Source organism: Bolinopsis microptera, chromosome 10, assembly GCF_026151205.1.
Source record: "Bolinopsis microptera isolate Bmic1 chromosome 10, MBARI_Bmic_1.0, whole genome shotgun sequence".
In the NCBI taxonomy this organism is placed as follows: domain Eukaryota; kingdom Metazoa; phylum Ctenophora; class Tentaculata; order Lobata; family Bolinopsidae; genus Bolinopsis; species Bolinopsis microptera.
Genome location: NC_087081.1, coordinates 3,410,296 through 3,424,730, shown reverse-complemented (window position 1 = coordinate 3,424,730; position 14,435 = coordinate 3,410,296). Strand labels below are relative to the sequence as shown.

The following is a 14,435-nucleotide window of genomic DNA, read 5'->3' as shown; positions in this document are numbered from 1 at the left end:
AATAGTGGTGCTATTTTTAGGGCACAATGTATCTATCTGTTACCACTAATTTTAATTTCTGTTAGAGTTCCGTGACAATTCATAATAGTACTGTTATTCCTCAATAGTGGTGCTATTTTTAGGGCACAGTGTATCTATTTACCTGTTAATGCTATATTTAAGAGTGTTTGGAGTTTGCTCAATTAGTACTCTCTCTCTCTCTCTCTGTTCTGGTCAACGGTTTCTGGCCTCTTACTAAAAGATGGAGGCCTTCTCACCGTGCCCACAGAATGCAACTCCTGCTAGCTGCACGCCAGGACTCCCAAAGTATATACGAAATCATAAAATAATAAATATCAATGCAACAGACCCCTGGAGTCTTGAAGCTGTCACTACCTGTCTCAGAGCAAACCCACTTCCGTTGTAGTACTTCTGCGGGCAGACAAGGGACTTCCGAGCAAGGTCAAAGCCTGGGAGATATGTCTCTATGCGGAGATGGGCCTAGGTTGAGTTCCTAGTATGGGATTTAGCGAAAGTTCCTGGTGAAGAATCCTAGGAGGTTACCCATAAGGGTTTTCCCTATCCAGTCTTGTCGACTGTTCCACAAATTTGAAGATATGATTGTAGTTTAATACTGATTTTAAGGTAGAGTTTACCAATTATCCTCATTCTGAACGTCATGATCTGGATGCACTTGCAGAGGAGGTGCTGGGATGTTTCTGCTTCTCCTGAAAAGTGTTCACAATCTTGCGTCTCGAAGTTGACGTTGTTTGCCACGTTCTGAAAATAAACTAGTGGGCTGTGACCTATCCTGAAAGCGACCATGTAAGCCATCTGATGTGAGTTCCAGAAAAATTAAAGTTCCTGTATTTATATTTGTGGAGGAACATCTCAAGTGGAATGTTCCTTTGTCACTGAGTGTGGCCTAATTGGGAGGAAGGGTTCTGGTCCTATGGGGATGTTGTTGGATTGATCGTCCCTTGCGAATTCGTCCGCTAGTTCTTTACCGTATACTCCTTCATGTCCTGGAACGAAGTTCTACTCGATGAGAATACCTAGTGAGTTGAGTTGGTCTGAGATGTTCAGAACGAACCTGGAGTTAAAACTGGTGCTGTTAAGCGCTTTAAATGCAGCCTGGGAATCTGAGATCCTAAGTTATCATTAGTCCAGATACTTGCCATTGTATAACGCAAATAGCGGGTACGATTTCCTCAATGAACCTGAAGAAGGAATATCTGTCCTGAAATGATACCATGTATCGTCGAGCTAAAAAATGAATCAAAAGTTAGAGTAAATCGTTAAACGTTGTATGTCCTATTTGCATCCCCTAAGCATTGCATTGATGTTTATTCCTGGTCCGGTTAGCTTTGCGTCTCAGAACTAAAGAGGTCCACTATGCTTTAGTGAGCTATGCTGTCCACCAGGGTACTGTAGATCTAAGGGTTCCCCGTGTAATGGGGCAGGCTGTGAAAAAGCATCTCTGCAGGATGTCCGAGAACTGTTTTCGAGTGTTGAGAACTTCCGCTGTAGAACTGAATAGAACCAGTTGCAGTAGGGGTGTCAGTCAAACACTGCTGGCTACTAGATGATTGTAGAGCGTCCAGTCACACTTCAATGAAGAGTGTGGCAAAGCTAACCCGGTCCCCTGAAAAGTGGTTACTGGAGGATTTCTCGCTATCAGTGTGTCCTCGTAGTCAGAGTTGACATCCCTAACACTGTCTTATCACGAGCCTGTGTCTAGCGTGTGTCAGCCCTAACGCATTAGCTGTCTTAACTGAAAGGACCTGAAAAGTGGTTACTGGAGGGAGAAGTGCCAAGACTACTCATTATCGGTGTGTCCTTGTAGTCAGGATGAGCGAATTGGAATCCCTAGCTCTGTGGTGGGTGACTTCGATGGGACCTGAAAGCTGAAAGAGAATTTCCTGGTGATTTAATAGCTCTTAGAGCTATGTATCTGTGTCTAACGTATCGTCGTTTGTGTGTGTACTATCTTGTAACCTGATATCTGAAAGAGAAATTTCCTGGTGCTTGGTAGCTGTTAGTGTTGACTTCCTGGTTCCTATGGGAACTTTGAGTTGGCAAGTCCCAACCTTTGTACTCAACAAGAGAGCACACCACCCGTTAGTGCCAACCAGGCCACACCACGTGGAGGTTCGGAGAGGATTTCGTGACCCAAATTAGTACTCTCATCTGAGATTCTTCCGGTTTGGTGCAGTCTTATACTTTGTCTTCTGAATCAACCACCCTCTTTTAAAACATGTTACGAACGATATTATTCCTTGCCCCGTTAGTTACCTGTCCTTCCAAAACCAAACTAGCAGTCAAGGACAAAAAGTCATACACCAAATGGGCATTATATTTTAAGAATTGTTTTACATCTTTATATTCTGTGAAATGTGCTAAAATTAAATTTTGGAGATGTCATTTTCTTGGAGATTGCTCAATTTTTGTTTGCGTGGCGCCATTTTCAAATTGTGACGGACGCGACTGTGACGGACGCACGTTTTTTCAAATCTTCCACTTGACACTTTCATTTTGTTCAGACTTCAGTGACCTCTATTCTGTGTTCATGCCAATTTTAGGCCTCAAATACTTCCAAGAGGTCTGCATTAGCCAGAATCATCAATTTTGGGCATACACTAGGGTATCAGTCTAGGGGCAGCAATTATTTCTCTACTCGAACAAATTTATAACTCTGGTAAAACATTCATCACTGTTCAACACATCATGCTGTTGATCATCCCAAAAGTTTCATTACTTTAGTGTTTAAAAGCCCTTTGAAAATTTTAATGTTTTTTTTTCATTTCCGAGTAGTGTTCCTTCGAATGAGAAAAATCAAGTTAGTTACGCAATATGAAACAAAAAAACTTTTTTTGACCATATACATAACTTTTTAGGTTGCACTAAACGATGCCTGGAACTGACGACCTCAATTCCCATGTACTGATGTTCTCCGAACTCTCAACTTCACCCGAAGAAGGCTGGGACATAACACTAGGAACTCTGATTCTGCTTGCTGGACTTCTAGGAATTGCAGGGAACAGTCTTTCACTCAGATACTTCTGGCAAACCAAAAGGAATGACTTGGCTACACAATTGTACCTTATAACCGGTGTTATTGATCTTTGCACATGTTTGGTCCGATTTCCTGTTCCAGTATCCTTGTTTAAGCGGAGACTCCCTGTTTTATTCAACAACATCTTCTTCTGCACATCTTCGACCATTCTTTTTGACTTCCTCAACAAAATTTCCATGTTTTTAGTCCTTCTTTTAAGTTTAAGTCGGGCTATTGCCATCGCTAGACCATTTTATAGAATTAGAAAGAAGCTCATTTTCGGAGGCCTCTTTATGTACTGCCTACTTTTGATCGCACACAGTATTTGTATGTTACTTTTAAAATTTAATGCTATTTACGGGGCTGATGCTACTTACTGTTACCTTTATTTTGAGACAGGCGAACATACGATAACTGAGACTGAAAATACATTTATAACCACGGAGTATGCACTTATTTCAATAGAGTATGGTGTTCCTCCCCTCATAACTTTCTTCAGTTTCCTGGTCTGTCTGGTCAAATTGTTAAAAGGATCGAGAGTTGGGGCAACAAATGACAAACGGAGAACTGCTGCTGTCACAGTGACAATTTTCACAGCCGTTTTTTTGCTCTGCAACTGCCCACTTTTTTTACTGTTCAGTCTTTATACAACTTTCTCGATTGTTTACGGTGATAAATTCTCTATAGATGTCGGACTTTTCAGCAATTATTTCATGCTGTGGCATTCCTGGACGATATGTGAAATTCTGCTCCCAGTTTTGAATGCTACCCTCAATCCTATTATTTACTTCTTTAGAATGGTAAACTTCAAGAAATGGATAAGAAATGGATGTAAACTAGAGGAAACACAAATTACTGTGAGGTTTACTTGAATAATCATTGTGATACTTATTAAACTTTCGGCTTTAATTTTATTGGTTAAAATATTATAGATCTTGTAGTTTATCAGCCAATCTGTTACCGATGTCATTGTATTTATCAACAATTTAAAGCTGTTGTATGTTATTTAATTAAACACATTTCGTGTTGGATTAAGCTAGAATATTTAGCTGTACCAGTATAATATATATGATGAAACCATCAGATAATAATATTGCAGTTCTCAATAGATATTATCAATATTGGAGTCATGACCGAATTTCAAAGTATAAGGTATATTGACTATTGTTCAAATAGGGGCATGAAACAACATTGGCTGACCTATACATGTGTGACCTGTACATGAAATGAACATTCATAGTGAATCATTATTAGGCATTAATAGATGTGGATACTGGTGGGGAGGTGAAACACATTTGTTTACTTTAATAGTAAGCACATGTTCAGCGGGTTGAGGAGGTGAAACACATTTGTTTACATTTTTAGGGTAAGCACATGTTCAGCGGGTTGAAGAGATGATACACATTTTGTATTATAGAAGGCTTGTGACACTTGTAACGCTTTCTTGTTACCCCCCTTTGAAGGCTCCGAATTATTTTCTGAACGAAAGCTCAAAAATAACCGAGAAATCGACCTTCTTATTAACTCATTTTGATGACTGTTTCTGACCTAAAATTGCACGAAAAATCGATTTAGCTAGGTTTCAGAACCTATAAACACTTCCTTATCCCTCAAAATTGATGTTTTATAGTTGATACGAGCAACAAACAACATATGTTTTGATCCTTCGGTTCTACTCATGACCTAGGTAGTTAAGCTGAACCCGACAGATCGAGGCAATCCTCACCTTAACTGATCAAACTGGTACTAACACAATTTTCAGATATAAATGTTCTTTGCGATACGTTTATTGCAGCTTTGCAACTTGAGTGAAGACCAGAGTACGAAAACACACAGCAGGTAAGCAACTCACTTTTGGTGACTGTTCCTCACGAACATTCTGATCCTGCAACATATGAACAGCTAGGGAGATCGTCTCCTTAACAAATCGGACAGGTACTATCACAATTTCCAGAGCACAGCATGATAACAAAGTCAAAAGAAACACAACGAAGGTAGGTTACCAACACCACAATATAACAATTATACTTACAACTGAATTAAATTTATTCTGACGACGGGCAGCCCTGATGTGCTCCGTCATCCTCAACGAGCGACCACTTGTAATAGAGGTGTTATGTCATGTGACACCGATCCGTCCAATCACAAACAGGACGAGTCAGCAGATCGATATCGTGTGTTTACTTTCCTTATCTTTATTTGACCCTCTGTTCACATTGTTATCTCTACCACATCTCGGCTCGGCAAGGTCCACGTGCAATATCTGCACCGCGGTAAACACGCCATGATTACGTCATGAACTTGAAATAGTGTGATTGTTGCGGTGACCGACAACTAGGAACCTCTCATTCCGGCCTCCCACAGGTATCACATCACATGGCCCAATCAGTGACGTATCATTTGTGATGTGATCCATATTATAACCATCCCAACAGACTGTTACCCAAGAACCTGGGTAGGGTTCACATGACAGTTTAGTAAGTAGCTGTGTATTATGAAGTATATTAAGAAGTGTTTGAGCCCTCGGCATGTGTTCACATAACGGACGTGAGCCGGGTCCGAAAGGGGCTGGTTCTCATATCCAAGGATGTGAGCCGAGCATGCAATGGGAGTGATACGAGACATACAATCACAAGTATAGAGAGTTGATCAGCTGTTAATATACAACTGCACTTCTAGTATATATACTGAAACGTGAACATGAAAAGTATCGGTTTCAATTCAATGCTTGCTTTCTCCAAATTCAATGAAGTACAGAGAGGATCTCAACAGCTGGTGGACACGGACGGGTTCATCTACTCCAGAAAGAAGGCTAAAGATACAGCCATTTACTCTGCTTGGCGATGCCGAAGCACAACCCTCCTACCATTAAGTGTCCCAATCATGCCTACCTCAACCTTTCAGATATCTCTATCCCTTGGTTCCAAACTCCACAACCACCCTCCACAACGCTGCCTCTTAATTATGTTTCTTAATTATGTTTCTTAATTCTGTGTCTTAATTCTGTGTGTTGGTCGCTCCTCCAACTGACTGTGATGCTAAATGTTCAATCAGGAACGGAACATTATCATTGTTTAGTTATAGCATGTTTCGGTTTAGTTGTCCAACGTCCGGTTAGTTAAGAATAAGCGGCATAAAAAGCGAATTAAATTTCAGGAGTTACACTAAACATCCCAGCGGGGATGTGGGGCAAGACTCAGTTCACGCCGGAAGAAGTAGCAGCCAGCAGAAAAGTCAGCATCGCCCGCATCCACGTGGAACGCTCAATTGGCTATCTGAAGCGGTACAAGATTTTGGGAAACAAAGTTGTGGCGAAGATGTTGCCTTATCTGAGCGACATCGCATTCGTGTGTGCCCAACTTGTTAATTTGAACCCTGTTTTTTTGAGGGAAGTGGACAGTGATTCTTTTAAAATGACCAGGTCTGCTTAAATAACTAAAAAATTATGTTAATATTCTGTTCATGACTGGACGATAAGTTCCTACAATCCCCTCCCCCCCCCCCCCCCCAACAGTTTGTATTGTACTTGGGCAATGGGCACGGTTATATAAGTACAACAATCACATTATTTCAAGTTCATGACGTAATCATGGCGTGTTTACCGCGGTGCAGATATTGCACGTGGACCTTGCCGAGCCGAGATGTGGTAGAGATAACAATGTGAACAGAGGGTCAAATAAAGATAAGGAAAGTAAACACACGATATCGATCTGCTGACTCGTCCTGTTTGTGATTGGACGGATCGGTGTCACATGACATAACACCTCTATTACAAGTGGTCGCTCGTTGAGGATGACGGAGCACATCAGGGCTGCCCGTCGTCAGAATAAATTTAATTCAGTTGTTAGTATAATTGTTATATTGTGGTGTTGGTAACCTACCTTCGTTGTGTTTCTTTTGACTTTGTTATGCTCTGGAAATTGTGAAAATTACGCTCTGGAAATTGTGATAGTACCTGCTCTGGAAATTGTGATAGTACCTGTTCAATTTGTTAAGGAGACGATCTCCCTGTTCATATGTTTGTTATAATATATGGTAATTTATTATGTAACTTATTTATGTACATTATTCCTTAGTCTCGTATGACCATAGTTGGTACTACAATAAGTGGGTTTCACTTCTAAGCTATCGTATACTAAATTGTTACAGGATCAGAATGTTCGTGAGGAACAGTCACCAAAAGTGAGTTGCTTACCTGCTGTGTGTTTTCGTACTCTGGTCTTCACTCAAGTTGCAAAGCTGCAATAAACGTATCGCAAAGAACATTTATATCTGAAAATTGTGTTAGTACCAGTTTGATCAGTTAAGGTGAGGATTGCCTCGATCTGTCGGGTTCAGCTTAACTGCCTAGGTCATGAGTAGAACCGAAGGATCAAAACATATGTTGCTTGTTGCTCGTATCAACTATAAAACATCAATTTTGAGGGATAAGGAAGTGTTTATAGGTTCTGAAACCTAGCTAAATCGATTTTTCGTGCAATTTTAGGTCAGAAACAGTCATCAAAATGAGTTAATAAGAAGGTCGATTTCTCGGTTATTTTTGAGCTTTCGTTCAGAAAATAATTCGGGGCCTTCAAAGGGGGTAACAAGAAAGCGTTACAAGTGTTACAAGCCTTCTATAATACAAAATGTGTATCATCTCTTCAACCCGCTGAACATGTGCTTACCCTAAAAATGTAAACAAATGTGTTTCACCTCCTCAACCCGCTGAACATGTGCTTACTATTAAAGTAAACAAATGTGTTTCACCTCCCCACCAGTATCCACATCTATGTATTGTTGAAATACTGAGTTATTGTCAATGTGCCCTGGAAAAAATTAAGAGGGTTACCTTGTAATAGTTAACATGTACCTTGTTGCAGATGTTGTCAATGAAGAGTCGGAAGTACTGGTTACTGTTAAGTTCGACTATCCGACTGTCATATTGTTTGAATATCTCTGACAGGGTCTGAAAGGAGTGTGTTAGCCTACAGACTTGAAATCACCATCTAAATGTGCCCATTCTGCACGAAAACAACATGCTTTCATAGTTTTCCAAAACATTTAAGTACAGGAATGTCAACTGTATACAATTTTACAATGAAAGTGATAAAACACAAGAAATCCCTCAGTTGATTTAAAGAAATTATCAGTGTTATTCTTACACTCACTTGGAACATATGTGGTAAGAGATCTAGAAGGTAGGGAGGAGATCTTTTCAACCCTAGCTGAGGGTTGCTGCATAGTTTCACCAATTTCTCTAGAAATCTTTGCACCCTGTAGATAATATATTTCAGCAATAAAAATAAAAAAAAACATTTTAAACTTCCTTAGTTGAGCACTCTCTGGGAAATTAGAACAACTGCAACTATGGAGTTCTTACCTTTCAATAGTTCGTTTGTCAATGTTAGTTCCATCTAGACCTCCTTGGGTGTTGCCTCTTCCACCTCCAGTAAAACGAGAAAATAGGCCACTTATTCCTGTGATAGCTTTCTGGTAAATTTTTGAATAAATAATGCTAGCATTTATAGCAAGCTTTTAAGAAACAAAATACCCAAAAAATAACGCCATATAAAATACATATTATCTAGAGTAATTATGATTCAAACATAATATTATGATACATCAAGAATCATTGAAATATAACTACCTCCTTCAGCCATTCAGATTGATGTGAGGTCACTCCATCTACAGTTTGTAGGATGCTGTGCTTTACTTATAAGTTGGTCTGTATTCACAGGAAAAGCATAAGCCCTATGCAAAATGTAAGTTGGTTAGTACAAATGAAAATCTAAAATATACAAAATCAAAAGTATATAATATTTACGTCTACAGTATCCGTTTACATAATATTAAAATTTTAAGTGCTTTTTTCATTAACTTTAAATTCAACTCCTGTACTGAACAAGAAGAAATCCCCAGAGCCCAATCTATTGAATGTCAATTGTGAAGCTGTTTGAGCATAACTGTGAGATCTTGATGTTTTAGAAGAACAACAAATCAATTGCAGCAAGAATTTTATAGCCAAATGACAAAAAATCATTCCATCATTCAGGAATATACGATAGGAATGGTCGGTAACTCACGTAATTCTTCTTAGAATTGCACAGAAATTTCAGAGATTATAGATATGGGTCAAACTTAGATTTCCTGAAAGTTACGTCAAATTTAACCAATTTCAGTGGGTGCGGCACGACAATCCCTATCACCATAAAGTGAGAACGCTTTCAGCTAAGAACTTCAAAGTTTCTAGACATGTTTGGTTTGATAATTGAGTACTTTCCCAAAATTTCAAGTTGGTTGTTTACAATTTGATCGATTTATGACCCTTTTAAGATATTGCAGATACGTGATCTTGGCACTTAATCAGTGATTTCGTCACTTAATCAGTAATCTCATCAAGAGAAACAGGTTCTGTTTCTATTTCAACAGGTTCTGTTTCTATTTCAAACCCAGCGAGTTTCTCTTGTAAACAACTCAAGTCCTGTGAACACATATTAACACTATTCACTAGCGAGCAACAATGAGCCTCATTAGGAGGTAACAAGCATGTTGGTGGATGACGATCTGATCAATTTGAGTGAATACTGTTCTCCTTCCATAACCAGCAGCAAAACATCAGTCTCTGATAGTGATACATTGCCTCTCAGCATAGATGCCATGCTTGAAGCCATTGATCTTATGAAAGACAAAACCGTGAAAAGCCAACTTTCTCGTCATGGCAGCACAAACTCTGGAACCCCTCTGGATTGTAAGAAAAGACTGAAGAAAGTTGCGAAAGCATGTCACAAACGCCTGAGCACGCTTCTTGCTGAGCCTCCAGTAGTCTCAGCTGAGCCCGAATGCGTTACCCATTCCCTCCAAACTTTGGAAAACTCTGTTATTGATCTACAATCCAAAATAAGTCTACAACATAGCACCCTCCAAACACTTGTCTTATGTTCTGACAGTAATTCCAATCAAAAAGTTAGTGCCAGCCCCCCTAACCTGTCTAATGAACTCAACACTATGGACAAGAGACTTGAAAAGTTAGAGGATATAATGAGCAGCATAAACGAAAAACAACATGAAACTGCCACCTCCCTTAAAGCCTTCGAAGCAGATGTCACTGCAATTAAGGCCAGAGGGGGGGGTAAATGGCACTTTTCTAGTTTTCGCATATTTGATAATAGCTGCTGGAGACGAACAAGAAGAAAAAAACCAGATCAAAATCTGACCTTGCGTTCCTGAGATATCGCGCGCTAAATTTTGAGGTTTACCTGTAATTACATGTTGAACTGGATCTTTAAACGGCTGTAACTTTTTTGACCTTTTGATTCCTTAGTTTAGAAAACCGGCCAATCCCTGATCTTGAGGTTTGGTACAGTGGTTCCTTAGACAATTATCCTCATTTATTATGTGAGCGATTTTTGTTATTTGACTCGGTTCTTGAATTATGAGGTTAACCATGTCAAAAATTCGGAAAATTTAGCTGGTTAACCTCATAATTCGAGAACCGAGTCAAATAAAAAAAATCGGTCACATAATAAATGAGGATAATTGTCTAAGGAACCACTGTACCAAACCTCAAGATCAGGGAGTGGCCGGTTTTCTCAACTAAGGAATCGAAAGGTCAAAAAATGTGTTTTGAGATAGATGCAATTTAGTGTTTTCAAAATTTTGAATATTCACTGGAATTTTTCACAGTTCGTTAGTTAGGACTTTTTATACACTTAATAACGTTTGCTTGATCAGACCTGGCCGTCCCCTAAATGATTTTAGCTACTTTCAGTAGTTAATGTCCTTGTATTGTAAAAAATGAGGTTAACCAAGACTTCCTGTAAACACTAACTGCTTAAAATTTGGTTGTTAACCTCGCTTTAGACCATATAACACTGGGATTGGTTTATCAATGTTATTATATATGTAGTAAAACATTTGCACAGTATAACGATTAAGTTTTTGAGGTTAACATGTAATTGACTAGTCAGGTATTCAAAAAATGAGAGGTTAACCTCATTTTTTAGCCATTTACGGGTAAAATCTTCTACTAAAATATGGTCAGTTCGAATCACCTTTGTCACGTGATTATAGTTGTAGGCATTGTGATACCAATAGATACCTCACTTCGATATTGTGGTACATTACATAAGTAAGAACCGTATGTATATTCCCTACGGTACCAAAATGTGTTGGTTAACCTCATTTTTTTCATTTTCCCAAGATAAAAGAAAGTCAATCAACACGTCATCTATTTAGAAATGTGTATACCGTAAACTTACGATGAAAATAATAACTCTATCATTTGATCTATTCTCGCTATATCTAAAAGACGAGGTTAACCTCATTTAATCACGTTTGGATATTACTTTTTCTGACAATTATGAACCTAAAATTTAGAGTTTACATTTGCTGACCGAAATAACAAAAAATTATGGCGTGTAATAAAATATTAACCTCAATTTTATTAACCTCAATATTGTATAGTCAATTTTGTGAAAATCGGTTAACCTCAATTATAAAATAAAGTTAATCAGCTACAAATATGTGAATAGCGGCAATGTTTTTGTCATTAAAAATTAAATCGATTTAGAAAATAATATTTTGGTAGAATTTTTTGACCCCTTACCCCCCCCCTCTGGCCTTAAGAACAAAGTAGATGACTCTAAGGCCTGCCTACAGTCTCTCCAGCTTAATGACCGCACCAACCCATCAAGAAAAAAGCCATCGCCTCATCCTCAAAACCAGAACCACCCAACCCACAGCCCTAGTAGACAAACGCGAAAACCGAAAAAGGTTCTACTCCTACATGACTCCCAGATGAACAACTTTCTACCTGAGTCATTTTCCTCTGGGTTCAAGGTGGAAAAAATGAAAGTAGGCTCTTATACTGACATGATAAAAGACCACTGTATGAGAGATGTCATTAAACAGCCAGAGGTCGACTGTTACATTCTCCAGCTTGGAGTCAACGACTACAGATACAGAACCTGCTCTGTTAATAAAGCGATTGAGGATGCAAAATCAGTCATCGATAAACTCCTCTCGAGCTCCAGCGCAAAGGTTGTCATCTCCCTACCCACCCCAACCCCTGGATTAATCAGTGAACTTACCAACCAATTTGTCTCAGAAATAACACAATTTGTCTCAGCTAAAAGAGGGTTAAGTGACTTTTACCGCCGCCTATATACTGTAAACAATACTGGAAACTTTTCCCGTGCCATCTCTGCTGCTGAGTCATCCCAAGACTCTCCTAACCCGTTGAAGGAGGACCAACTCCATGTCTCAGAGTATGGTTTGAAAAAACTTTGTTTGAATATTAAACTTGGCCTATACCGTGCCTTTGGTATGAGATCCCCTAGAAAGCAGCCCCCTACAGAGCGTTAGATTAACCCTAAAATTCAAGAAAAAACAAGTATCACGAGATCAAGTCGCTGTGATGTCCTGGAACATCCAGGACAGCACAGGAGACGGGTCTAACAAATTTGAAAATAGCGAATTTTTGTCAATCCTCAAACAAGCTAACATTCTTTGTCTCCAAGAAACAAAGAAGCAAGTTAAGATTGAAGGATACCTCTCTTTTAATAGCAACCGCAAAAATTCACGCTCAGGAGGGGTCTGCATTCTTGCTGAAAATGGCCTAAGAAAAGGTGTCTCTAGTGTGCTTTGTAATGAATCTGATGACATTATTGTTGCTAAACTGGACAAGAACTTTTTTAAACTTGATTTTGACCTATTTTTGGTATGTTATTATATTAGCCCTGCATACTCGTCCTATGTCAAGAAGAATCCAGATTATACTGCTAATACCTTCTCTGCTCTTGACTCTATCTGTATCAGACTACGTCAAAAGGGAGAAGTTATTATGTGTGGCGATGCAAATGCAAGAACTGGAAAACTCCCAGACTATATCCTTTCCTGTAATGCACCTGCCATCCATGACATCTATAACGACATTGGACTCGAGCACGACATAGAAGAACCAAGAAATAATTCTGACCTTACAATATCTGAACCCCACTGCCAACACTTTCTTGACATGGTTATCAATAACCAACTCAAAATTCTTAATGGTCGTACCCTTGGGGACACCACTGGAAAAATGACCTGTCACAAATACAATGGAAGCAGTGTGGTTGACTATTTTGTAATCACCTCATGGGCAAGAGATCATGTAAACTCTCTCCAAGTAAAAGAGTTTACATCATACTCTGATCATTGTCCATTAGTCTTGAAACTCACTACATTTGAACCATTTGTCGCAAATTTCCAGCTCCCAGACTTTTCTAACTTTCCTTGTGGCTATAAGTGGGATAGCAACACCTCCCATTCACTATTTAAAAAAGCCCTTACCTCGCCCGAAATTATCAACAATCTGGAAAGCATTGTGACAAATGAATTTAGCAGTACTCTGGAGGGCAATCACGAACTGAACGATGCAGTCATAAAATGTCTCCACAGTGCTGCTGATATAGCCTTAAAAGTGAAAAAGCCTCCCAAAAATTCTGCCCGTAAGAAATGGTTCGACCCACAAGTCAACTCCTCACGGCGGAACCTAAATAGGCTAGCAAACCGGCTTGGTAGTAAGCACTGTAACTGTATCCTCAGACGAGAATACTTTAAGCAACGCAACAAGCATAGCAATTTTGTAAACAGTAAGAAAGTAGCTTTCCTTAAGAAGTTAAATGAAGCTATAGAAGAAGGTCACATACTCGACTGGAAAAAATTTAAACGGCTTAAACAAGAACATGACACTAGCCCCTTACTTGACAAATTTGATTTAGCTAGCTTCCATGACTTCTTTGCATCCCTTTATAAAAAACCAGACCAGGAGCCAGATCTCACTCACCACAATCACAAACATTACCCTGAACCACCAGATCTGGATATCCTAAATAAGCTCATGTCAGAATCTGAAGTGACCTCTGCCATCAAAAATCTCAAAAAAGGTAAAAGTTGCTCAAACGACTTGATATCCAACGAGATGCTTCAGAGCGTAACTCCGCTTTGTCTCAAAGCCATCCTCAAAAACTTCAACCACTCACTGGTCTCTGGTTACTATCCATGGCACACCAGCATCATTACTCCTATTTACAAGTATGGCAACCCTTTCAGCCCGGACAACTACAGAGCAATAGCTGTTGGTAGCTGTATGGGTAAACTATTTTCTAGCATCTTACTTGAGCGTCTACTGCACTTCAAAAAGCTCTACTGCCCTGACCCAAAAGAACAACTAGGGTTCTCTAAGGGTGCTCAAACAAATGACCACGTTTTTACCCTTAAGACAGTCATTGACAAATATACCAAGGTTAAGAAAGCTCGCCTCTATGCATGCTTTGTTGATCTAAGAAAGGCCTTTGACACTGTATGTAGGGACCTCCTTCTGCACAAAATCACATGCCTTGGAATAACTGGAAACTTCTTCAATTGCCTAAGTGATATG

General features: G+C 39.3%; 1 protein-coding gene across 4 annotated transcripts in view; it reads right to left on the bottom strand.

Annotated features, from left to right (window-relative positions):
* LOC134821785 (E3 ubiquitin-protein ligase CBL-like) overlaps nt 1-8,763 on the bottom strand; it is a 40,816-nt gene extending 32,053 nt beyond the window's left edge. For all 4 annotated transcript variants that reach the window (XM_063832557.1, XM_063832559.1, XM_063832560.1 and 1 more), the window contains exons 1-4: nt 8,664-8,763; nt 8,397-8,493; nt 8,185-8,290; nt 7,887-7,982 (exon numbers count right to left, since the gene is read on the bottom strand). In XM_063832557.1, the coding sequence (XP_063688627.1) occupies nt 7,887-7,982; nt 8,185-8,290; nt 8,397-8,493; nt 8,664-8,676 (312 nt within the window). In that variant the 5' untranslated portion in view covers nt 8,677-8,763. The remainder of the gene's footprint in view (nt 1-7,886; nt 7,983-8,184; nt 8,291-8,396; nt 8,494-8,663) is intronic.
* Nucleotides 8,764-14,435: the final 5,672 nt, after the last annotated feature.